Source organism: Hydra vulgaris, chromosome 06 (genome assembly GCF_038396675.1).
Source record: "Hydra vulgaris chromosome 06, alternate assembly HydraT2T_AEP".
In the NCBI taxonomy this organism is placed as follows: domain Eukaryota; kingdom Metazoa; phylum Cnidaria; class Hydrozoa; order Anthoathecata; family Hydridae; genus Hydra; species Hydra vulgaris.
Genome location: NC_088925.1, coordinates 2,381,080 through 2,406,891, shown reverse-complemented (window position 1 = coordinate 2,406,891; position 25,812 = coordinate 2,381,080). Strand labels below are relative to the sequence as shown.

The 25,812-nt window shown below is 27.9% G+C and overlaps 1 protein-coding gene and 1 long non-coding RNA gene across 3 annotated transcripts; one reads left to right on the top strand and one right to left on the bottom strand.

The window, feature by feature from the left end:
* The first annotated feature begins 2,535 nt into the window (after positions 1 to 2,535).
* On the top strand, positions 2,536 to 4,556 carry LOC136080917 (uncharacterized). Its single transcript, XR_010638724.1, has 4 exons — positions 2,536 to 3,897; positions 3,978 to 4,203; positions 4,287 to 4,368; positions 4,445 to 4,556. It is a non-coding gene; the product is annotated as an uncharacterized LOC136080917 (long non-coding RNA).
* Positions 4,557 to 7,876: 3,320 nt separating this feature from the next.
* On the bottom strand, positions 7,877 to 17,188 carry LOC100202696 (uracil phosphoribosyltransferase). 2 transcript variants are annotated; one of them, XM_065798956.1, is made up of 2 exons: positions 16,896 to 17,188; positions 7,877 to 8,733 (listed from the first exon to the last, which is right to left on the bottom strand). In XM_065798956.1, exon 2 carries the CDS (start codon positions 8,714 to 8,716, stop codon positions 8,024 to 8,026), a length of 693 nt encoding a protein of 230 aa, XP_065655028.1. In that variant the 5' UTR covers positions 8,717 to 8,733; positions 16,896 to 17,188; the 3' UTR covers positions 7,877 to 8,023. The 2 variants fall into 2 exon arrangements, with proteins under 2 accessions (XP_065655028.1, XP_065655029.1); XM_065798957.1 differs by having other exon boundaries at positions 16,904 to 17,188.
* Positions 17,189 to 25,812: the final 8,624 nt, after the last annotated feature.

The window sequence follows — 25,812 nt, the reverse complement described above, 5'->3', positions numbered from 1 at the left end:
GAAAAGTTTTTTCATAAATAATATTAGTATATATATATATATATATATATATATATATATATATATATATATATATATATATATATATATATATATATTGTTTTTATTAGTTTTAACGGGTAATTTTATCAGAAATTATTTAGTTTTAAATGCTTCTTTAAACATTTTTTAAATCTATTTTCGCATATAATTTACTGTATTATTATCAGTTTATTTATCGCTTATTTAATTTTATTAACCGTTGACGCATTTCTGTGTAAAATTAATAAGCAAGTTTAATAATTGAACATCTTCATCAGTTTTCTTTTTTCTATAATTCATTATTGTCATCAGAAAAAATATTTTTAAGATTTTTTTCAATTTTGAATCTTAACGTTCGAAGTATGCATAAACCACTGGCCACCGATTGTTTCAGATTTGAAACTTTAAGACGTACAAACTCCAAACTTACGAATGTTCATGTTATAATCATGTAAAATTTGCAACCCTACCATTTTGGCAAGGGTTAATAAATTTACACAAACATCTTAGGAGAACACCACTGGACCTCATATATCGTCTTCTTCCTGCTGAAAAATGTGCTTCTTACATAACTTTTTGGATTCAGGTTGGCATGGAATCTTTTACTCCCTCTCGACGATTCCAAGCTAAGCCTCGCTCTTCTCCATGGCTTTCCTCACATTGTGCTACTGCAGTTCCCAATCGAAACCATTATTTCCATATCTACCAGCAAAATAATTATCCAGAAAACAGACGTCTGTAACTCTAGAAACCATTGTAAAAAGGTTTTGTCTAATGCCAAAGCCTGCTATTTTCAGTTCATGAGGTGGTGGGTTACCAAAAAATGTACGAACTCGTACAAGAGAGAAAGTAGCTATAAGCTTTCCTTAATTTCTTTTAAAAAACCACTAATCTTTCACTGAAATGGCGCTAAAACTCGCGTTCAACATTTTTTGAATTCTAAAGTTTTTCGGGGGTGACACCCCCGAAAACTGCGATAATCTTTTATTTAAAAAAAAAAGTAGTTTCATTTCTTCTTTGTTTACTTTAGATCAATAATTTCATCCCAAAAATGGAACTTTCACCTAAAAAACGTGGTCAGATTTTTGCATTAGTTAACGCAAGCATCTGAATGTTTCCCAGCAAGTTGTGCCATCTAAATATTATTACGCTAATGAATAGTGCGCATAGTTACGCCTAATGTTCGTGTTGTTAATGACGGTTCTGTATTCTGTAAAATACACCATTTCTTAGATTTTAAGTAGTTTCTAGATTTTTGAATGCGCGGTTATATATTCCATGCGGTCTTTCGAGTAAGGTCAGCAAGCAAATTAGAGCTGATATATATATATTTTCGAAAAGAATTGATGTTGTTCATTGTTTAAAATAGAAAATTTAAATAACCGTTTGTTGTTGGTTGTTTTTATTTTTCTAATTTTTATAGCATTTTTTAGAAGAAGTTAGAAATAAAATGTCTGGTAAAATAGTTTTTTTAGCACAATCTAAACATGACATACTGTAATTTATCTAATCTTCTAAATATGAATACTGTAATTTAATAGTGTTTGTGTCGTTTCACTTTCTTTTTTAATAAAGAACTTTCTAGGCTTTTCTAAAAGCGTTTCTTTACTCCACGCGGTCTTTCAAGCAAGGTCTTCCAGCCGATTAGAGCTGATAAATTTTTAGTTTCAAGAGGAACTGATGTTGTTCATTGTTTAAAACTAAAATTTGTTTGTTGTTCGTTGTTTTTATTTTTCTGTTTTTTTTTTAGAAGAAGTTAAAACTAAAATGACTGGTAAAAAATTTTTTTTTAGTACAATGTTTCTTTTTTTGTAAAGTGTTTTAGTTTTGTCTTCAGTCTTTTTAGATCAATTTAAGCAAGTATTTTTCATTTTTAAAGCAGTTAAAAGGAGCTAAAGGCCTTTTTAGTAAGTATATAGTGTATAGTAGTTTACTTATAGTTTATATTAGTAACATAGTTATATTAGTTTATTTACAGTTTATATAGTATATAGTAGTTTATTTATAGTTTATATTAGTTCAAGTTTATTTATCGTTTATATTAGTAAGTTTATTTATAGATTATAGATTAGGATTAATGAAAATACAAATTTTTTTTAGACAGGCTTGCTGACAGCGACTTAAGTAAGTTTTATCATTTAGATTTTATTTGAGTTCAAATGCAGCATTAGCAATTTCATTGAATATAATTTTATCTCAATTTTTATTTTTAGACAGACAGGTAGAACTCAGTAAGGACTTAGATTTTGTAGATTTAAAAACTTCTTTTGAATATTCTTTTAAAGCATTGAATATGTTTTATATATTTTAATAAATTTTGTCATTTAGGTGTGGTAGAATCATCAGTTGGTGCAAATAGTAATGTCTTTTATTTTATTTTACAGCAAATAGTAATGTCTTTTTTATTTGTATGTTTATTTAATGTATTGTTTATTTAACATAATCATCAGGATAAGATAGATAAGATAGATAAAATAGCTTTTTTATTTAATCTTTTTTTATTTAGTTATAACTTCAGTTGCACCAGCCACAACAGGTAACTTCGTACATTTATTTTAATTTACTTGAATTACATTTGTTACTTAACTTTTCAAGCAATAAATATTGTTTATTTCAACATTATTGACAAGATTATATAAATAAACTTTTTATTTGATAATTTATTTTAGTTGCTTCTGGATTAACTTTAAATAATGGTAACTCATTAATTCATATTTTATTATAGATAAATGTAGATAAAAAAATGTAAGTTGGAAATTTTTGTAGATTTAAAAGCAGTAAGCTTTTTTATAAAGGTTCTTTCTATTTTTGGATTAAATCCACTATCACTACATTTGTTCTATGTTTATATAATGTACTTTAATAATTTTTGTCATTTGAAAAAATATATCTATGTTAAATTACACCAGGTTGTAGAAAATAGTTATAGTTTAATGATAAGGTTGTAGACTGTTAGAGCAGATTATAGATCTTTGATCTATTTAATCTATTTAATAACCTACTACCAAAGGGAAAATTTACTATCAGTTGTTTGTTTTTCTGTTTAGTTTACAACAATGAAGAGAGAGGTAGTATGTTTAAAAAGATTTTTATTTTTTTATAAAGTAACTAAAATGTTTTTTAAAATATTGTTGTTGACTTAAAAGTAAAACAGTAGGTTTTTATAATTTTATACAATAAGCCCAAAAACTTAGGTAATACTTAAAATTATATTGTCAATAATAGAGAAGAAATATATATATATAGTCCAAGTCAGTTGTCACATTTTAGAAATTGTCCAGGAGAGAGTAAATAGTAAAATAATTAGTCTTTATTGGCTTTTTTATTCTTGATGGTTAAATTTATGTTTTATTCAATTTGTCTTATTTAATTTGTCTTGAGGCACATGAAATATAATTTTGACAAAAATAAAAAGTTAAATAAAAAAAGTTAAAAGTCATTTCTGAACTACAGACGTTTTTCCTTTGAACATTGTGGGGACACCAGACCCTTTATATTGACCAAACTTTGTTTCACATTGTTGCAGGAAATCAGTCTTTGTAGATACTGAAAGATACTTACTTTGATACTGAAAGTGATACTAGATACTAGATACTTTGATACTAGATACTGAAAGATACTTACTGAAAGATACATACTTTGTAGATACAGTCTATGTAGATACTGAAAAACTAAAAAGGTCTCATACATAACTCATTTTCACAAAAAACTGGATAACCGACCTTTGTCTTCTGAGGTACAGATATTAAAATTTAAAGTTTATTTTAGTCTTTTGGTTTAGTTTATAGTTAATTTTAGTTTAGTTTTTATTAGTTTTAGCTTCAGTTATCTTTTTTCTTACTTTAGACAACTTCATGGAAGAAATGAGGGGAATAGGTAAAAAAAATTATAGTTATATATTTATTTATATGTAAATATAATTCTATCAATTATTCTGGGGTATATTTTGTCTTTAGTGTCTGGTAGAAGCATAACTGGTAGGGCTGTGTTTTAAATTTTATATATTTTTTACGGAGAAATATGTGCAATAGGTGAAAGAATTATTTAATATAAATATGACATTTTTAAACTGTTTGCATTTTACTCATATTTTTATTAAAATTAAATTTCTCACAAGTTTAACTCTTTTTAATTTACTTTTTTTAAATTTATTTTTAGCATCCTTTTCATCCTGTGAAAATGGTGAGGTTATGCTTTATATTTTGATTAAAAAAAAATTGTAAATATTTTTAAATTTTGTCATATCCTTCTATTTGTAATTTTAGAGTCATTAACATTTGAGGAATACCAAAGATATCGCTCCCAACACCCAGGGCAGTTTAAGTATGACAGGCTACCGAAAAGCAGGTAAACTGTATTCCAGTTGTTTTTTTTGTTTTGTTTTTCTTTTATGTCTATTTGTCTGTTACAATTCTTATTTTAGGTTTGTCATACGACGCATTAATGCAATATAAAAGATCAAAGTTTACATATTTTTTACAATTTGTTGTACACATGTTTGATTGTAAATCAACTATTTTTTGTTTGAAACGTATTTGTACTCAATTGCTTAGTTATTTATAATAAATATATTTAGTTGTGTGCATTTATCGTTTTAAAGACAATTTCCTTTTTTAAAGTAACATGTATAAAGGGGATACCAAAAAATTAATAACTCATAAATAATTTACGTTCACTTCATATTAATCTTATTAATTAAAGTTCATGTTACAAAAAATATAACAAGAATTTAGCTTTAATCTTTCGTCAATTTAAGGCATGACGAAGTTTTTTTATTTTGTGTCAGTAGCTAAAAACGTATTGTGTTGAACTTAGTAATGTCTAGGAGAATGGTTCTGCCATACCCTGATATGACCTATGTCGGTTGTAATTTACTCAAATTACGTTAAATAATTGGTAAATTAATTTATTTTAATTTTACATATGGTTTAATTTTTTAATTTGAAGGCGTTTTTCTTACAGGGTATTAGTTAAGGTTTCGCAACTTTAAATTGCGGAAAACAGTCACTATAAATTAAGTAACAGACCGACCGTAACCCTTATTACGGGTTGCTTTCTGCTAGTTGATAATGAAACGTTGGCAAAAGACAGGTGATGTGAAATCGAAACGTCGAACCAGACGACCTAAAGAAAAGACGAGCAATAAAACGACACGTGTTGAAGATTCTAATGATATCTTCCTCTGCCGTAGCAAGTCAACTGCCACACAGAGTTACTGCAAGAACCGTTCGACGACGTTTAAGTGTCACTTTTAATTTAAAAGCGTACCGACCTGCACGAGAACTGCTGTTATCGAAGAAGAATATTCGTGATAGATTACTTTTTTCCAAGAAATTCAAACATTACTCTAGTGAAATGTGGAATGAAGTAATGTTTAGTGACAAAAGTAACGAAGTTGTTTTCTGCAGCACCAAGATACGTTTGCCGTCTTGTCAATAAAAGATTTGATTCAAAGTTTTGCATACAAACTGTTAAACACACAGCATACTTGAAGGTATGGGGCTGCTTCTCAGCATCTGGCCACGACTCCCTCTACTTTCTCCCACAAAATACCACTATGAGTCCACAGAAATGTATTGACATACTGTATGAAAAGCTTTTGGCAGTTATGCAGATTCACAATTGAGGGCGCTCCCTTGCATCAAGCAGCTTCAGTGAAAAACTGGCTTCGGATCATGGGGTTGAGGTTTTAGGCCCTTGCCCGGAGCAGAGCCCAGACCTCAATCCCATCGAAAACCTGTGGCATATAATGAAACTAAATTGATAAAGAGAAACCATCAAATTTAGATGATCTTTGTACCACCATTACATGTGTGTGGTGCACAGACATAACTGTTGATGCTTGTAAAAATCTCGCAAATTCTATGCCTGCGAGAATTGCTGAAGTAATTAAGAATAGCAGATATTAGTGGTATGTAAAACTGAACTATGTTATTGTTATGTAATTTTAATCGATGTTTTGATAAATCGTGTTGATAAATGTGTTGATAAATGATGTTTTGATAAATGTGTTAGAGACACTGTGTTCATTTAAACTTTGAATTTGTTGAAAAAACACAACTGCAACAGACTTTTAGCCACTAATGTGTGTGTGTGTTTTTATATATATATATATAATTATTTTTAAAAATAACACGATGTTTTTTATTCTTGACATTTTTCGTAAAATTTATTTACATTTTCAAAAGATTATTTTACAATAATAAAAAACTCTGAAATATATATTAAAAAATAGAAGTCTTTACAGAGAAATATTAACGGACAAAAAATTATACATATTAAACCAGTATATTTATTACAAAATAACTCGGTAAATAACCAATTAAAATAACCAACTGTCAATATATATATATATATATATATATATATATATATATATATATATATATATATATATATATATATATATATATATATATATATATATATATATATATATATATATAAATTGACAGTAAAATTAAATTTATAAAATTAAATTAAATTAAAATTAAATTATTGACAGTAAAATTAAGTTTATAGTATAATGTAAAGCTTGTTTATTAAGTGAGAGACTTTCCCATTTAATTTGGAGGGCTTCGTTTATTTTTAATTTGTGTTTGCTTGGGGCATTATCCAAAATCTCAAAAGAATCACAGTTAGCCAAATTTTTGCAATTAAGAGATAAATTTAAGTGTTTAAATATATGAGATTGTTTATCACTTTTAATCTTTTGAAATCTTTTTCATCTTTTGAAAATGTAAATAAATTTTACGAAACATGTCAAGAATAAAAAACATCGTGTTATTTTTAAAAATAATTACTTATTTTATGCTATTACGATGTTCAATATATATACATATATATATATATATATATATATATATATATATATATATATATATATATATATATATATATATATATATGTATGTATGTATGTATGTATGTATGTATGTATGTATGTATGTATGAATGTATGTATGTATGTATGTATGTATGTATGTATGTATGTATATATATATATGTATGTATGTATGTATGCATGTATGTATATATACATATATATATATATATATATATATATATATATATATATATATATATATATATATATATATATATATATATATATATAATATAAATTTTATTTTAATGAAAACGATTTTAAATAAAAACAAATATTTTTAAACAATCTTTATTTCACTACATATAAGATGCGCCAAATATATCATTTAAAAGTATTTTTTACTATCCCGTTCTAATTAATATTCTGGTATTTAATATTTGGCACTGTTCACTTCAGTATTGCATATTGTATTTACTACAAATTTTCAAAGAATGAAATCAAAAACTGAGGAAAACAAAACTAACATTTATGTAAAGTTTTACTGGTGTATAATTGTTGAGAAAAAAAGCCTCGAAAAATTTTAAACACTTTTTTGCTTTTATAATCGACAATTGATATTTCATGACCAACAACGTTACCTATTTAATTTTTTACGGTCAGAATATATAAAATCTGAGGGACACCTTAAAAGATAACGTTCTTCATATACTTTATCTTTTAAGGTTTTTTTTAAGTTTTTAATATACGTTCAATGCAGAAAAAAAAGCAGTAAATAAAAAAAAATTAAAAAACTAAATTTGAGTATTTTGATAAAATAACAAACTAAATTTGAGTATTTTGATAAGTTTCTGAAAAAAGAAAGAGGAAGGAAGAAAAATGAAGAAAAAAGATAGTGAAAGATAGATACAGAAAAAATAAGATGGAAAAATTTATAGATTATCCAATAAAATATTTTGAGTGTATTTTGAAAAAATAATCACTCGTGTCTTTACAGAAAACCATGTTGTAAAACAAACAAAAATCGCGTATTTTGCATTTGTATATTTCTTTTGTTGAATATTTTTAAAACCAAAACTTACACTAAAACTTTCAATTAAAATAATAATTTTACTAACCTACATGATCAATACTATCCAGTACGGTAGTAGCGATCACCATATATGATCGACAATACTATCCAGTACCATAGTAGCGATCACCATAGTCACCTAATCCTGGAACAATATACTTATGTTCATTTAAACATTTGTCTATACAACATGTGACTACTTTAACGTTAGGATATGCGTCTTTTAAAGAGCGAAGACCTTCAGGGCAGCATATAAGATTAATAAACATTATGTTAGATTCTGAAACACCAGCTTCGATTAATACAGAAATTGCTACCTTGACACTTCCACCGGTAGCCAACATTGGATCAGCTAATATAACATAACAATCAGAGATGTTTTTCGGAAAATTTTTGTAATAATAAACAGGATTTTTCTCAGGTGAGCTTTCATCTCTTTGAATTAATATCTTTCCTATACCGACACCAGGAAGAATCGTACGAACAGCTTCTTGTAGAATATCACCTGACCGTTGAATAGAGACAACACATATTATCTTATCACGATAGTCAACTAGACCAGTAAGTGACCCACATGGAGTTATAACTTCGCCACCTCGAACTGCTGGTATATGTGCCAATGATTCTTCTGCTAAAATCCTCATTAACCGATCTCCATAAAAAGTAAACTCTGCACAGTTTGTATTTTTATCTCTTAATTTAGAAAGAAGCAAATCGATTGCACGAGATTTCAGTACTGTTACATTAGATTTAATATAAAGATCAAATTCTGTGTTTGGCATCATAGAGGAACCCATATTTCAAACAAATTTACCTGCACAATAAAACAAAAAAACATATTTAAATAATTATCTTTAAAACTGATGCTATGTGTGCTTTACAAATATGCATATATATATAGTACAACCCTTTATCCCCAAAAACAAATACATATTACAACTCTCGCTCACTAATATACATATACTTATAAAGACACAAATATTTATTTTAACTAATTTTCTTCAACTTAATAAATTAAAAACGTTTTATACCAAGTTTTTTAAAAAACTAAAATGTAGTTAAATAAGTGTAGTATTAAATAAAAATTAATAAATGAGGGGACAAAACAGTATAGGAGGTTATTTTAAAGAAGACATTTTAAAAAAGTGGACTTTTTCATTACATTTTTTGATTACAGTCTAAGTGGGATGAATTCAAACAATCTTTCCATGGCTTTCGTGAGAAAAAAGCACATTCATTTTTGAATTATTTTATTAAGAGTTCTTTTATAAAATTTTTAGGTGCAAAACCAATAATTTTTTCATTAGCATTATATTCTCTTTTTTACACAAACGTACTTTTTTATCACCACCATAACATTATTCCATATCTATAAAACACATTCCATGTGTGATCAGAAAATTTTATTGAATACCCAGTGGCACTGACATAGTATATACTGGAGTATCGTGCACTATTGGGTATGGTCCCTTAATATATTTTAATATATCCCTTAAGTATCATGCAATATTTGGTATGCTCCTTTAAAAATATTTTTTAAATTCCATTATGTACATTCAGAACCAAATTTCTATGTATTTCCATAGAAACTGCAACTCTCAAAGTCAACTAAAGAATTTAACTCATACTAATTTTGGTATATGGAAAACTTTTTGAAAAAATTCCAATTTGTATCGTAAGCCCATAATACTGGACTTAGTCCAAATAAATGCAAACATACTAGTAAATAATTGGCTCATGTTAGTAAATGTTTTGTTTTACAAAACATTTACTAACATGACCATTGTACCAATTTAACTTTGGATATTAATTCTTATCAAAAAGTTCTAAAGTTTTTTGATCTACTATTATTTGTTGCATTGGTGTAATAACAGACTTTTTCACAACAGGTTCAAAAAAGCAAAAACAATAATTTATTGCTTTTTACCTTCATTATGACTTCATTATGAATGCCTGAACTTCAATATTTGTGAAGCTGGAGCTTTTTGTTGTTTCAGGTTTATTTCAAAGAGAAAAAAATAAAAAAACAATGTGAAACAAAAACAACAACTGCTAAATCTAGCAAATTTATTGTTACTAGTTTTGACTAAACAGTCTTTATATACTGGCTGAGTAAGCTGATTGTTCAAAAAAAACGTTCATTTTATTTATTGGTCATTTTATTTTATTCCGTGTCAAATCAATCCAAAAACAAATTATCGACACCATGCCACTTCAGATTTTGATGATTTTTGAAATAAAAGCTTTTGAAATATTACTGAAAAAAAAACTTTACTCCAAATTTTAGTGTCTGACTCCTTACGGTTTCAGAGATATTGATACTCAGTCTCAATCTCTTTTTTGATTATTTTTTTCAGCGCTATTTGTTTTTTAAGCTAATTGCATAAAGCTTTAACTTCTGAAATACTTGCTTAATTGTACCTAACTATTTTTTAGGGAGAGGAACTCAAAAATGATACCTAAAACACTAAAAAATTAAAGCTTTACTATGAAAATTCAATTTCAAAATGGTGTAACACTTTTTATTAGTTTTTTGATGCCCCTACAAAAAGAAGTATATCTTGAGATGCCCAAAAGATATGGTTCTGAAAATTTTTCCTATGGTTCTATATATAACGAACTCCTTATTACAAAAATACTGCAAGGGTTTTCTTTTTTGAATCTGATTTATTTGCATTGAAAGTTTTAAAACGAAAATTAGGAAAATTTTTTATTTAGTAATGAAAAAAAATTTATATGCGTTTATTTTTTGCATTTTTTAAAAAAGATTTTAGAATCTCAGGTTCTAATATATAAACTTGTTTGCATTTCACATTAAAGATCTTCACTTTATACAACCTTCATGTTTAATGAAGAATCTTCTATTTGCGACATTATTTTAGGGAGAGGATCTCAAAAATGATGGCTAAAACACTAAAAAAATTAAAGCTTCTATATGAAAATTTAATTTCAAAATAATATAATACTTTTTGTAAGTTTTTTGATGCCCCATACAAAAAATGTTAATCTTGAGATGTCTGAAAGATATGATTATGAAATTTTTTTGTAATGTTCTATATGTAATACCCTTGTATTACATATAGAACATTACAAAAAAGGTATACCCTTTAGATTTTAGGGTTTAGAGTTATAAAACTTTAAATGCAAATAAACCTGATTTAAAAAGAATTATAATCTTTTTTAAATCAGGTTTATTTACATTTAAAGTTTTATAATTCTAAACCCCATATCATTTTTTAATTTTTATAATAAAATTAGCAATGAATGAATGTTTTGCAATGTAAGAATGAACAGTAAGTTTTTGTAACTTATTTATCAGTCTCTTGTCTTCCATTGTTTGTAACCTATACAATAACCATAATCTTCATCAATATCTTCTTGAGAGTAGAGCTCATTTTCAAGATAATGTCTTAATATAGAACTTTCTGGACACAAAGAGCAACAATGTATCATGCAGTTCTTGTTAGCCCTACTGCAAACAAGCATATCTATAAGTTCATGAAAATCCCTTGATAATTCAACTGCACTAATCATTAACCTAACATTTTGATGGTAGGTATGCATACAGTATGTGTGTGATCACCCACATAATGTATGCATACCAGATGCTCACACTGTAATTCATTATTTTGGGCAATTTGAGCAAATGTGAGAAAAACAAGTCTTATCAGGATAACTGGTTTTAAACTTAGCATACAGTAAATACACATAAGTACAAATGAGATATTTCCTTTCCTCTTTTTTTTTTCAGGGAAAGATAAAATACCATTTTTCAGCAGCAGATTGTTTGATTTCTGCACCATATAATTAGTAACAATTCTGTTCTCTATGGATTTGTTAAACCAAGGCATTGGAACCAGTAGTAATTTCTGATTCAATTTGAAAGTTAACATTTTTTCTTTAATTTTTCCTAAAAGTATATCCATATCATTTGCTTTTCATTTAACTTCCTCATATAACTTATTGAAGGAATCTTCTTGGATTAATTGATCAGGATCTTTATTTAAAGTTCTTGCAATACCTAACTTTACTGTTTTTGAACATGTAATGTTTTCTTTTTACCCGGAGCAACTCCCGAGTGACTATTCACAGCATGCATTTTGAGAAGACTTATGTTCATAGCCGTCAAAAAAGAATTAAGATTTAAGAAGTTCATTATCTTCATCTTCATAAATCTGGCTGCAAGTCGGTTCTCCTGGTCCATCATCCTTAAATGACATCAATTTAGTTATACATTATAGACATATCTTTTCTCCAGGAATAACATTAATACCAATGTTTTTTATTTTCCCAGTAAGTTATTAATTAATTTCTTTATATCGTCCTAAAAACATGAGTGATTATTATTACTTCACTGAGTATTTTGAAAATAATCTACTATAATAATTACAATAAAGTTTAAAAAAAGCTTCGTGGTTAAGTAATAATAACTTTTCTTCTTTTTCCATTGTGCAAATAAAATGGATCACAGCAAGTTATGTAGGTTGCAGAGTAATGTTTTAAGTAAACATATTCATAGAAGCAAACCATTGCATTTTCATCACTTTCAATGCAAGAACGACTTCATTAAACATGAAATGCATAAGTACATGAAGTTATACAACATAAAGTGAAGATATTTAATGTGAAATGCAAACAAGTTTATATATTAGAACTGTACCTGAGATTTTAAAATCTTTGTAAAAAAATACACAAAAAAAATGCATATAATTTTTTTTTTCCATTATTTAATAAGAATTTTTCTTAATTTTTTTAATAAAACTTTTAATGCAAATAAATCAGATTCAAAAAGACAACCCCTGCAGTTTTTTTGTAATAAGGAGTTTGTTATATATAGAACCATAGAAAAAATTTTCAGAATCATATCTTTTAGGCATTTCAAGATATACTTCTTTTTGTACGGGGCATCAAAAAACTAATAAAAAGTATTACACCATTTTGAAATTGAATTTTCATAGTGAAGCTTTAATTCTTTAGTGTTTTAGATATCATTTTCGAGTTCCTCTCCCTAAAAAATAGTTAGGTACAAATTTTCAACACTATTAAGCAAGTATTTCAGAAGTTAAAGCTTTATGCAATAAGCTTAAAAAACAAATAGCGCTGAAAAAATAATCAAAAAAGAAATTGGGACTGAGTATCAATATCTCTAAAACCGTAAGGAGTCAGACACTAAAATTTGGAGTAAAGTTTTTTTTCATCAACTTAAGTTTGTACACCAAAATTCAATTCAAGTTATAAAGTCAAAAAAAAAACAAAAAATAATTGAAGTCGTACACCAAAAATCATTAAAATCAGAGGTGGCATGGTGCCAAGCATAATTGAATTGAGCTTAAATGACCTTTATATAAAATTCAATAAATTTTTTGTTGTTGATAATAACTGATTTTTATTCACATACAACCTATCATATATTTATATGCAAAATGATTATTAATTGTAAATTTGTATATTAAATGACTATATTGTATTATTTATTTATTAAACCAAACTTTACTCAGTAATTCAGTATTGCCTATCTAATCCCATATTAAACATCCTTATAAAAATAGTTTAAATAAAATTGGTTAATTATAAAACATAAATTTAAATTTAACATTGAAAATACATAAAATGTTATCAATCTTATGAATAAGTAATGATTATATATATATATATATATATATATATATATATATATATATATATATATATATATATATATATATATATATATATATATAAGCCCTCTAAATTAGAGTTCACATTCGGCAATGCCTAATTGTTGACCTAGTGTTTGAGGTAGGCAAAAGATTGCTGACCTGGTAAAATCTTTGTGTTGTAATTTTTTTGCTGACTTAAATATATTATATATAAATATAACAAATATATTGCTGACTTTAAATACTTTTCCTAATTCTGAGGGCTGTATATATATATATATATATATATATATATATATATATATATATATATATATATATATATATATATATATATATATATATATATATATACATATACATATACATGTGTTAAGCATCTTAGAGTATGCTATAAAGATAATGAAATATCATGAACTATGTTATTTTATGTATTTAATAAATTTATTATATTTTATCAATAACTAATTTAAATTTTAAACATAATGGAACTTTTAATAAGCTTATCATTAAAAGTTCCAGTGTTGCCATTATAAAACATCAGTTTAAAAATGTAAAATTTTGCAAAGGTTTTCAGCCGATATACTTTAAAAATTGTCTATAGGGGCTGACCATTAATTATGTCAACAATTTTTCAGCAATTTTTACCTCCCTCTCCTCTTGTCAACAACTTGTCAAAAATCCAGAGACCCCTATTTCACCTTCTTATAAAATTATGTCAATATTTAGTTACTCCCCCTTCCTCACCCTAAATAAAAAAAATTTCAAAAAAATCTTTTTTTCTTTTCAAGTAATTAAATTTATTTTAAAAAGTAATATTGTTGAGGCAACTTTTCTTAACCTCTTCTCCTCCCCTTTGTCCACTAGTAAGTATATAATATTTTTTACCTTAGCAAAAAATTTATATAAGCCTATTAAGTCCCATTGAAATTATGATATCACAGCTGTTATAAAATACAAGTTTTAACCACAAGCCACACTAGAATTAAGTTGTTTTATGCATGTTCTGTATAAAAGCTTACTTAAAATTTATGAGATTATAAGCCAATAGATCATTTAAATTATTTATTAAAAATGCATATAATGTATCCCTATTTATCAGACCTAGGCAAAAATTTCAACTCTAATTTTTATTCCTACCCCAACTTGTGTTAAGAGTACTGAGAGAAGACTTTAAATAACTGTTACATCTTGTAACAGTTATTTAAATTAAGTTATCTGATTTGTAACCATGTAGCAAACTACATGGTTACAAATCAGATAGAGTAACATTTTATATGACACCCAAGAGACTTGGAAATTCATGAAGGTATTGATAGCAAGAATCCAGTACTATCTGCCAAATGTCCTGCGGACTTGCAAGTTATATCAAACCTCTACCTCTTCCTGTTTTTATATTACCAAGATATAAAAGTTCAATAAAAAAATTCAATAAGAATTGTTTCAAAGAGTTTTTTCTAGCAAAAGCAAATGGACCTCACGACTTGTTTTTATTAGAAAACAATAAAGAGATTTACATGTAGAAAATGCATTTTATAAAATGTCAGTATTTTACTAAAATTAATCTTAAGAGATATATCATCAACTTCTAATAAACAAGAATGTAAAAGAAATAACAATACTCTTACCAATTGTTAAAATAGAATCTGTTTTTGGTAATAATATATTTAGAATATTATTATATTTTAAATATATTTCATTTATACAGTTTAGTGATACTATTCTGAATATATAAGATTGCAAGAACGACATATGTGTCAGTGTAAAATTCTTTATTGGGTAAAAATAATAAACTAGACAAACACAGAAAAATATGAATTTTTTTTTTACATTAGGTACTTTGAGATATTTGATTATAGGAAAGAACATCATGCATACAAATTGCTAAAGAAGAACTTCTGTGAAGATCCTCTTGTAAAAGTTTATAACATCAATAAAATTCTAAAATTAACAACTGGTATCAGTAAAAAAGCAATACCTATTATACAATTAAAAGATGGTCATCTTGTACTGTTTTGCTTGTAAGTTGTTGAATGCTAAAACTAGATACTCTAATATAGGGAGAGAAGCACTGGACTCGCAGATCGAATTTATTTAGGGGGCATCCATACAGTACGTACACAGTAACACCACTTATTTAGGACAGCTATGTCTTATACACACCTGTATGCATTTAACACCCCTCACCCAGCTCTCCATATGTCTGCAATATTAGTTTCTAAAACTTGTGCATTTTAATGCTTTTGTTAAAAAAAGAAATTAGTTTTTAGGAGAGATAGAAAACAAGAGATAGTCAAACCGTGTACATATTTGCTGTTTTAAACCCCCACTTTCTCCTACTTTTCACTCTTCCTTGTGTGCATTATAACTTTAAACAGATTATAAAAGAGATAAAAAATAATAGATTATTAATAGATGTTTAAATAATTGAAACAGATGCTTGATGACAGAATAGCCTTATAAATCTAACAGAGACAGATTGACAATTAATAAAATTATTTGTAATAGTGACCTTAATGTTCTTTCAAAGACAATTAAAAGAAGAACTATTACATCAGTCAGATGACATACATTGTGGGATAACGCAAACTCAATGCAGACTAAAGTTGGAAGCCTTGCTATTATCAAGATGTTAAAGGAGAAACCAAAATATTGTTCAACTTGGATTTTTTTTATTTGGTAGTTAAATTTTTCATTTCCAAACTTTTTTTGAAATTAAAATTTTTATTTTTTTATTGGGGGAGGGGAAACATGCCCTTCCAAAAACTTTGATTTTAACTTTTTGGTTTTGAAAAGAGAACTAGGATAGAATTGTGGAGGAAAAAATGTTTTTCAAAATTAATTGTAATTTTTAATTAGGGTATAAATATATTGGCTATAAGGTAGGGTAATGTATTTCTTATTTTTTTGTTACGGTGAGCAATAGTATGCTATTTAAAATCTTTCAATATTTATTACTACTTATAATAAATATCTAAACTAGTTCATTTTTTTTTTCACGTATTTCACGACTTCCATTCTGAATTCCTCTTCTTTAAATTCTTCATCAAAGTGGCTATTATATAGTTTAATTCTTTTGCAGAATATTGAATTTTGTCCAATTATTGTAATGAGGAATATGATATTCTTCATCATCATATATAATCATTACACCAGAATATCCTTAGATATTCTGGTGTAATGATTATGCAAATCCTCATTTTCAACCCACATAAATAATCTTTTTTAGGATAAATGTTTTTTTAACAAAATGACTTTTTCAGGATAAATAATTTATTATAATTAATTTATACCTTCTACACAAAAAGCTTTTATTTTTTACTCAGAAAGATATTACCTTGCTACCTTTTACTCGGCTTTTAGTACTTTACTAATCAGCTTTTATTTTCTTTTGCGTAAAGTTGAAAAAATCTTTTTTTTACTTCATATGTACTCCAAACTTTTGGGGTGGCAATTTAAAGAGGGTGCGACACAGAAGATTAAAAACAATCACAGCATGAATCCACTCTATCGGTTCGCATTTAATGGTAAACAATGCTGTGACACATATCCTAATCTTCACATAACTATTGATTTAATTCTTCGTGCAGAATCATTTCTATATTTAAAGCAAACACGTGGTTTTGGTTTACTTTGTCCGAAAGGTTCGTCAAAAAAAAAAAAATTTTAACTTTTGTCGAACCTTTCGTACCACGTAAACCTTCCGAGTTTTTTTGAAAAAACCATTTCAACAAAAGTAAACCATTTCAACAAAAGTAAACCATTTCGTAATACCTCAAAATCATTTAGAGATATAACGGAAATTTAGAGTTGTGCCGGGAAAAGAAAGGTGTATCAGAAATTTTACTATCCGATATTAGGCCTAATATGTCATATATCCGACCAGATATTTTTTAGAAATATTCGTATTACGAATAATATATTATTGCACTATAATAATCAATTCCTAATTATAGAACGACAAATAAAAGTAAAAATCTTACAATATTCGTGGAGGTATCAAAAATCTTTAAAAAAAAAAAAACTTAACACCTAGTATTCAGGGCCGACGACACCGAGGGCCCCCCGTCTCAAAATCTCTCCCTCCCTCACTTTCATACCTTTCCCACTTTTTTTCAGAAGGCCTTTTTTTTTTCTTTAGAACATTCTAGATATAGAAGATTTTTTAAGAAATTTACGATTGTGCCCCTCCACTTCAAAACCCGTTTCGTCGGCCCTGGTATCTAAAAACTAGAAATGAAAAAAACCTAAATACTTACAAACAATACAAAATTTATTAAAAAAAAAAAAATTGCAGCTGGAGACGTTAAAAAAAAAAAGGAAATATATAAAAGAGACAATTGGAAACAAAAAACTAAATCAAATAATCTATTTACTTTAATTTTTATAGACAATTTAGAGAACAGTGACAAAAATACAACTGCTGAAAAGTCCAACGAATTTTTTGTTAACATTGACCTTAATCTTGACTCAAAATAAAGTTTCCTAATATTTAATTTAAATCATACCTAAGTGATGTCCAGAGCAAACTGAAATACAAACAACTAAACTATCTAGAACTTTGATAGTTTCGTTGCTCCAAATTACTTAAAGTTAAATAAAGTTCTTTGCATAGGTGATATTTATAGTATGATAGTGGCAAATGTCTTTATAATGATAAATAAACCTATATTTAAAATTTTAAAGTCTTCGATTAAAACAGGAGTTGTACCGGACAATTTAAAAGTACCTAAAGTTGTACGAATATTTAAAATCGATAAATAATACTTGTTTAGTTAATATCTATCTAGGTTCTCCTACCTTCTCTAAGCTTCTCAATCGAGTAATCTATAACAGATTGTACGAATATTTCATCCAAAATAAAATCCTAAATAAAAATGGTTTGGTTTTGAAAACCATTATTCAATAGAACACGCAATTCTAGATATAGTTAAGAGTATAAGTAATCCTTTTGATAAAAAACTTTTGTTCTAGAAATCTCTATTGACCCTTCAAAAGCGTTTTACACGGTAAATCATAGTATAAATATCTAACTTGGTTAGTAACATAATATGATCATCTAACATAGTATAATCATTTAATAAGGTTAATTTTTTAAATTTTTTGGTATGTCGACTAATAGATAAATGTGCGGTGGAAAAGCATTGTTTGTGGATGTTTTAAAGTAATTAATGGTACCAGAGAGGGCATTTCATATCTCCCTATTTGTTTTGCATTTATTTGCAAAATACTCTTGCCAAATTAAAGCTTGGTTATCATATTGCTGGTATAACTGTTAGCATCTTACTGTATGCAGATGATTAAGTTTTGCTTGCTCCATCTTAGCGCACACAACAGCGTTTATTGAATATTTTTTTCTATTGCTGTTACTAAATTAGACATGAAGTTCCATGTAAAAAAATCAAAGACTATTATATTTGTGCCATACAAATGCTTAATACGAGTTACTTACTCTTTTCTTATCTTTGTATTGGATGCTAGTAACCTGAAAAGCTTTGAACAGCTTTTCAAATACTTAGGACACATTTACCTACTTCTTTGGATGACAATGATGATATTCAGAGAACTATAAACACTCAAACTAAGAATAGACCTTTTTAAAACCCTTCTGTTAACCATTAAAAAAACATTAACGATCTTAAAAAAACCTCAAGAAAACTAAAAGTAATAGTAATTGGCGATGATACAAACTTATTTTATTCCTTGAACTCTATTATAGATCTTTACGAACCTATGAACAACGCGCTTGAATGGTTAAACATCTGGTTGAAATTAAATAATTTATTACTAAGTACAAAACAAACATATACATATTGTTTTATTGCAAAAAACAAAAAAATGATATACCAATTATATTTGCCTCACTAAAAATAGATAATGTAAACATCGGAAGAACAGAAATAATCAAATTTCTTGGGATCCTTATTGACAAGAATCTTATATAGCCCACATAAGTACAATAAACACCAAAATTTTGACAAATTTTGCGACTTATTTTATTGCTATTACTCGTTGTCCAAAGATAATCTAAGAATTCTTTATTTTTCTTACATCCAAAGTTATTTTACGTTATCTAATATTACATGGCAAGTATGCACAATTCCTTTGTCCTCATGCATAAGGACAAACCAACTTCCTATTTTGAGTGTTTATTAGCACGAAATCTTGACTTCCATAATGTTTTTTTTTTATATTTGCCGTTGAATATAAATCTAATTTCTGTATTTGTAAAATATACAAATGGCCGGGGCAAGAAAAAGACAAATTAGTCTTATTGCCAAGCCTCTGTAACATTGTAAGAAACTAAAGCTGGGCTACTTAACTATACTTATATATACCAATAAAATAATCAGTTATATACCAGTATACTTATATCAAAAAAACTTTAGCTAATTTTTTTTTTGAAGGGAAGGGGGGGGGGAGTTAATGTTGGGGTTTAGGCCGCCAACTTAAATGATGCTCGGGCCCCCAAATCCTGTGCACAAATCTTCCCGTGCTAAATGCTTACTGAAAACCATCGATCAAAATATTCATCCTTGAATACAATATATGTTGACTAGTCACATCGCAATTCTTAGACTTTTTTCAAATTAACTCTAATAGATATATCACAAGAGCAACAGGAAACTTCCAAGAAAAATAACCAAATTCTCACGATTCTTTATTTCCTGCCGGAGTCCATACCTATGCAACAAAATAATATGCGAGAATATAGAACTTAAAGCATTAAATATTCCTGCCATCTTGAAAAAACAATAAAAACACTTATACTTACAACCAACAATTTTATCGACTTACTACCAACAATTTTATTGACAAGTATTAAACTTAACAACAAGATTTTCAGTAAAATGTTTATGTGTATCTCTAACTGTATATTATTTAACCACTAACGGCTAACGGTTAAAAAGCTGTATAAATATGGGCCTGCAGTTATTATAGCCAGGTTTTGAGTAATTTTTTTTGGGTAGGTTTAATGCATTAGGCAAACTGTAATGCTGTTTATTTGAAAATAAATTTTTAATAACAATTTAACTTTATGTATTATCTGAAAAATTTAAGAATAAAAAATGAAAATATTCGGCTAATTTAACAACCTACTGAAAATTATATTTAGATATTTTAACGAACTAGCTCTACTCATTAGTGACTAAGTGATAATTATAGTCAATGTTATTGATATTTTTAAAAAAGTTTAAATTCTTTTTAAAAAAAATGTGAGAACAAATGGGACTCCACTAACAAAATTGACTTTGCTAAATTTTTTATATAAAAATCTGGTGTCTTATAGCAAAAGAACAATTGTGTAAACTAATTTGTAACCACGAAAACTAGTAAATTTATTACGTTTAAAATACTTTAAAAAAAGCAAATCTATCTAACCCTGAAAACAAAGTTTAAAATATACTATACTTCAGGTACGCCGGAGAGGATAAACCTAGGGTAACAGCTGCTTCTCCTGCCTTTTGGGTGGAGTGGAAAGAGTAGCTTGATTGCACAAATGTAACCTTTGCAAGTGGATTCTACGCAAAGTATATTTCCGATTGTTCGATTCATCATTATGACTTGCTAAGTTTTTGATGCTAAAGTTCATAAAGCGCTCCTTTCTGTTATACAAATTAACGACAGTACTAATTAAGGCTTGTTTGATATCTAAAATTGGAAGCTAGAGCGGCTTTGTCTTGTTTTGCAATACTGCCTATTGGAAAGCACAAACGGTGTTTCAAGCTATAATGGCTATTACAATAGATTGTAACAAAAGATTACAGAAGCTGCAGATCACCATGTACATATTTGGTGTTATGCTCATGCTCTTAACTTATTTGTGAAGGAGGCAGCCAGTTGTTGGGTTGGTATTTGGAACATTTGTTGAACCATATTCGACAGTGTTTTAATTAATTTGATTTTATGTCTGTCATGTGTAAGTAAAGCAGAAGATTTTGAAAATACGCATCATGAAGCTAAAACATAGCTCATGCCATTCCTAAAATTTGAAAACACTTTGACAGTCTTTGCCTATCTGCAAAATTTGTGGGATTAAATAAACGTGAAACCCGTGAATTGAATGTATTGGTTACATTCAAGATTGTGGAGAAGGTCGAAAATTGAAAAGTCAATCAAGACAACTTGATGATTTACGTAATCAACATCTTCAAATTACAAGGAATGCAATGCTCATATCATTCAGAGAACTAAAGCCATTTTAGAAGTGAAGACGGAGCTATCATGTAAACGGAGGCATAAGATACCAATAATATTAGACAAATATATGGTGGACGAAAGTCACGGGCCTGAAGCTTTAGAGTACAACAAAACTCAAATTTTCAATGCGGTGGTGGATCAAGAAGTCCAAAGTCTCGAGTCACGTTTTACATCACATCGGCAATTTTATATGGATATAGCATGTTTTTTTACATCAAACTTTGGTGGTCTTGCCATTTCGGGAATTCCAGAAAACAAAAAAAGCTTTTTTTTTTTTAAAAAAACTTAATTAAATTTAATTAAAATTGAAACAAAAGAGAAATAATGTTTTTAACTAATTTTTAGATAACTTACCCAAGAAACACGTTCGATCAACATTGGGATAACGTTGGCCCAATATTTTTTTACGTTGTTCTGACGTTGCGTTTACGAGGTGTGCTGGACGGGTGTATTATTTATGTATTTATTTTAAAAGAGGTGTTTTAAATCAAATTCTTTTTGTAATAAGAGACTCTTAGATTCTTTCCTGAACTGTTCCAAAGAGATGCTTTGAACGCTATTCTTTTTTGTTATAAATTTTGAAATATGTTTCTATATAAACGGTCTACGGTATTGGATTTGGTAAGAGCTTAGTTTTAAATTAGCTCTTTGAACAACAAAATTATTAACTGAAAATATATATATTTGCGCAAAATTTCACAAAAGTACGACTTGAATACAAAAGGAAAAAGTTTATGTTTTGTTTTAATTTGTAAATTGTAAATTGTATTAAATAAAATTGTAAATTGTAAATTGTAATTTTGACTTGTTAAAAAAAAATTATAGAACTTGGTGTATATTTAGCTTATAAATTTTTAAGTTTCCTTAAAAGAGTTTCACAATGAAAAGTTCTATGAGCACCGAACACAATACTGATACAAGTACACGCTGCATGGGTGTATTTGCTTACTATAAAATTTTTTTAATTTACCATTATTCGTACTGCCCTATTTAATATTGCAATTGAAGATAAAACTATGAATAAATACAGGTATATATTGTTTTAAGGATGCAGTGTTGAGAAATGGCTTAGTTTTGTATAATATGGAAATATTTGTTGAGATTTTATTTTCAATATATTTTACATGTGGTTTCCATGACAATTTTCATTTAGTATTACTCCAAGAAAATTATCGATTGGTTCCTTTTTAATAAATGTTTTTATTGATTAGTAGATTGGGTAATTTTAATGGAACATTATCAACTTTAATAGGTTAGTAGAATAAAATAAATTTAGTTTTTACCAGGGTAACAAACCCAAGAATATACTTAATTTAAATTGAAAAAAAAATATTGATAAAGGATTTTTCTATATATGAACCTTTTCCTTAGATCAAGGGATATTTCCTGATGAACTAAAATTAGCAAATGTATTTCCAATTTACAAAAATGATGATCATTTAAACGTTTAAAACAACAGATATTTATCAGTGCTTTCTGTATTTTCAAAAGTATTCGAACGTGTAGTTTACAATAGAATCTTTAACCATTTTAAAACAAGCAATTTTTTTCAAAACAATTTTGGATTTCAGAAAATTCGTTCAACTGAACGTACAAAATAGCCTTTCCATACCTAAAATCTTTTCCTTAATAGCATCAAACAAAATTATGCTGTTATGAATTTTGAATTAAATAAGATAAATAATAGGTTTATGGCTTTTAAACTCTCATTAAATGTCGAAAAAACAAAGTTATAAAACTTTATTTTTTTGATATAAAAATAACAAGAGTTATATATACACTGCGCGAAATAATGATAAGACACCCCAAAAATATTTATAAAACTCTACTATACATTTATATTTAAAAACTAATTTTTATAGTAAATGAGAGCAAAAGGATTACAAGTCTAAACAACATTTAAAAAAATTTATTCTAAACTTACTTGGCATTTTATAAAAAAAAAAAACTGTTTTTTTACTGCGACAAAATTATAAGACACTTTTGGAAAAAGTTCATATAAATTGTCATTTAAATAAAAAGATGCCTCAATTTTAAACAATCAATAGTGAGTACTTTTACCATTTTTTTTAAATCACTTCAATCGTTCTAGAAGGTAAAGAATCATACAACTTTTTTAGGTACGAAATGTCATTTGCATCCCATGCAGGTGCGATGGATGATTTCAAATCAGCTAGTAACTATATTGTTTACCACCTTCAAACACTATATGTGACAGCTGTGCCCAAACATTCTTAATAATGTTCAGGTCTGGAGATCTAGCTTGCCACTTCAATGTTTCAATTTTACTGCTGTTGAAATATTCCGTTATTATCTTAGCTTTATGAACGTTAGCATCATCTTGCTGAAAAACAAAATTTTCACCACCAATGACAGAGGCTTCACGTCGTAAGAATTCTTGAACAATTAAAAGATAATCCTTAGCCTTCATTTTTCCGTCAATAAAATGAATTTTTGATTTACTATGATACCCAATTGCACACCAAATTATTATACCACCACCACTAATTTGACGTCGTTGCTGTGTTACTGGTGTTTACGCAAATTGTGAAAATAATAATTCTATCTATCCGGCCTATTAAGACAAAACTGTTTTTTGTCTGAAAATACTACTTGTTGCAACGCTTCTTTCCATATTACGTGGTCATTTGCAAAAGCTATTTGATTTTTAATGTGATTTGTTGTCAAAGGTGGTTTTCGCTGAAGTTTTTTGCGCGAAAGGTGAAACCTCATCGAAAAAGCTTCCTGCATTGCAATCAGAGCTTTCAAATGCAACTTAACAACGACAAACGGAATCCCAAGCATCTATACGCTTATGTAAACAATAAATGCAAAACATCAGATCACAATCAAACCATTAAATCAACCACTACCTCCCTTCGTCAAACGTGAAACCGATTTAAGTTTCTCCGTCATCTTCAACTACAATTCCATTCACAAACATCTATCTGCTCTCAACGCCAATAAATCAAATGGAGGTGACCGTATCAGCCCATTTGCGCTTAAAGCATGTGCTAATGCAGCGACTACCCCGCTTTCCATCATTTTTCAGAAATCGGTTGATCAATGTGTAATCCCACAAGCGTGGCTTTCGGCAAACATTGCGTCACTGTTCAAGAAAGGCTCCAGACTCGACCGAGAAACTACATGCCTCTCCTATAAATTCGTTACCATGCAAAATAATGGAAAAAACTGTTAAAGAAAAGATCATGCAGCACCTTATAGCCCATAAACTTATAGCCAATTGTCAACATGGTTTCGTCAAGCTTCCAGTAGATGTGCTTTTCTTAACTTCGCCAAAGCCTTTGATAAAGTCTCCTACAGAAGATTACTGCAAAAACTTGAACCCTACGGAATTGAAGGTAACATTCTAAACTGGATAAATGCTTTCCTTTAAAATCAATTACAACGCGTTCTTCTAGGAATTCACCTGGGTAGTTAGCTGTGGCGTTCCGCAAGGTTAAGTGCTAGGTACTACGCTGTTTATAATATTTATTAACAACTTACCTGAACACATTGGTAGAGAAAAATTATGTAAAATTTATGCAGATGATACTAAAATCCTGAGCGTCGTCAAAACCGCAGAAGACAAAGCTTGTCTGCAATTAGCATTGTCACCCGGACTCGAATCTGGTTAATGAAACTCAACATCAAGAAGTGTAAGGTTATGCATTTCAGCAATTACAATGATTCTCCAAACGTTTACTTGATGAACGAGCACAACGCTAACGGCAGCGTCACTAGAATAGAACTCGAGTCATCAACATTCGAAAAAAACCTAGAATATCAAATTTCTAACAACTTAAAGCATGAAGGGCATACAAAAACAGCCGCTACCAAGGCCAAAAAAGTTCTTAGAATCTTGATAAATACTTTTAATCTGCAGAGACACCAAAATATGGAAAAAAACTTTACACCACCTATATACACTCACGTCTTGAGCAGTTGCTACCTGGGACCCGTATCTTGAAAAAGATATAAACGCATCCAGCTACTATCGGGCTACCATAATACGATTTTAATAAAATATATTGAAAGCAATTTTCAATAAA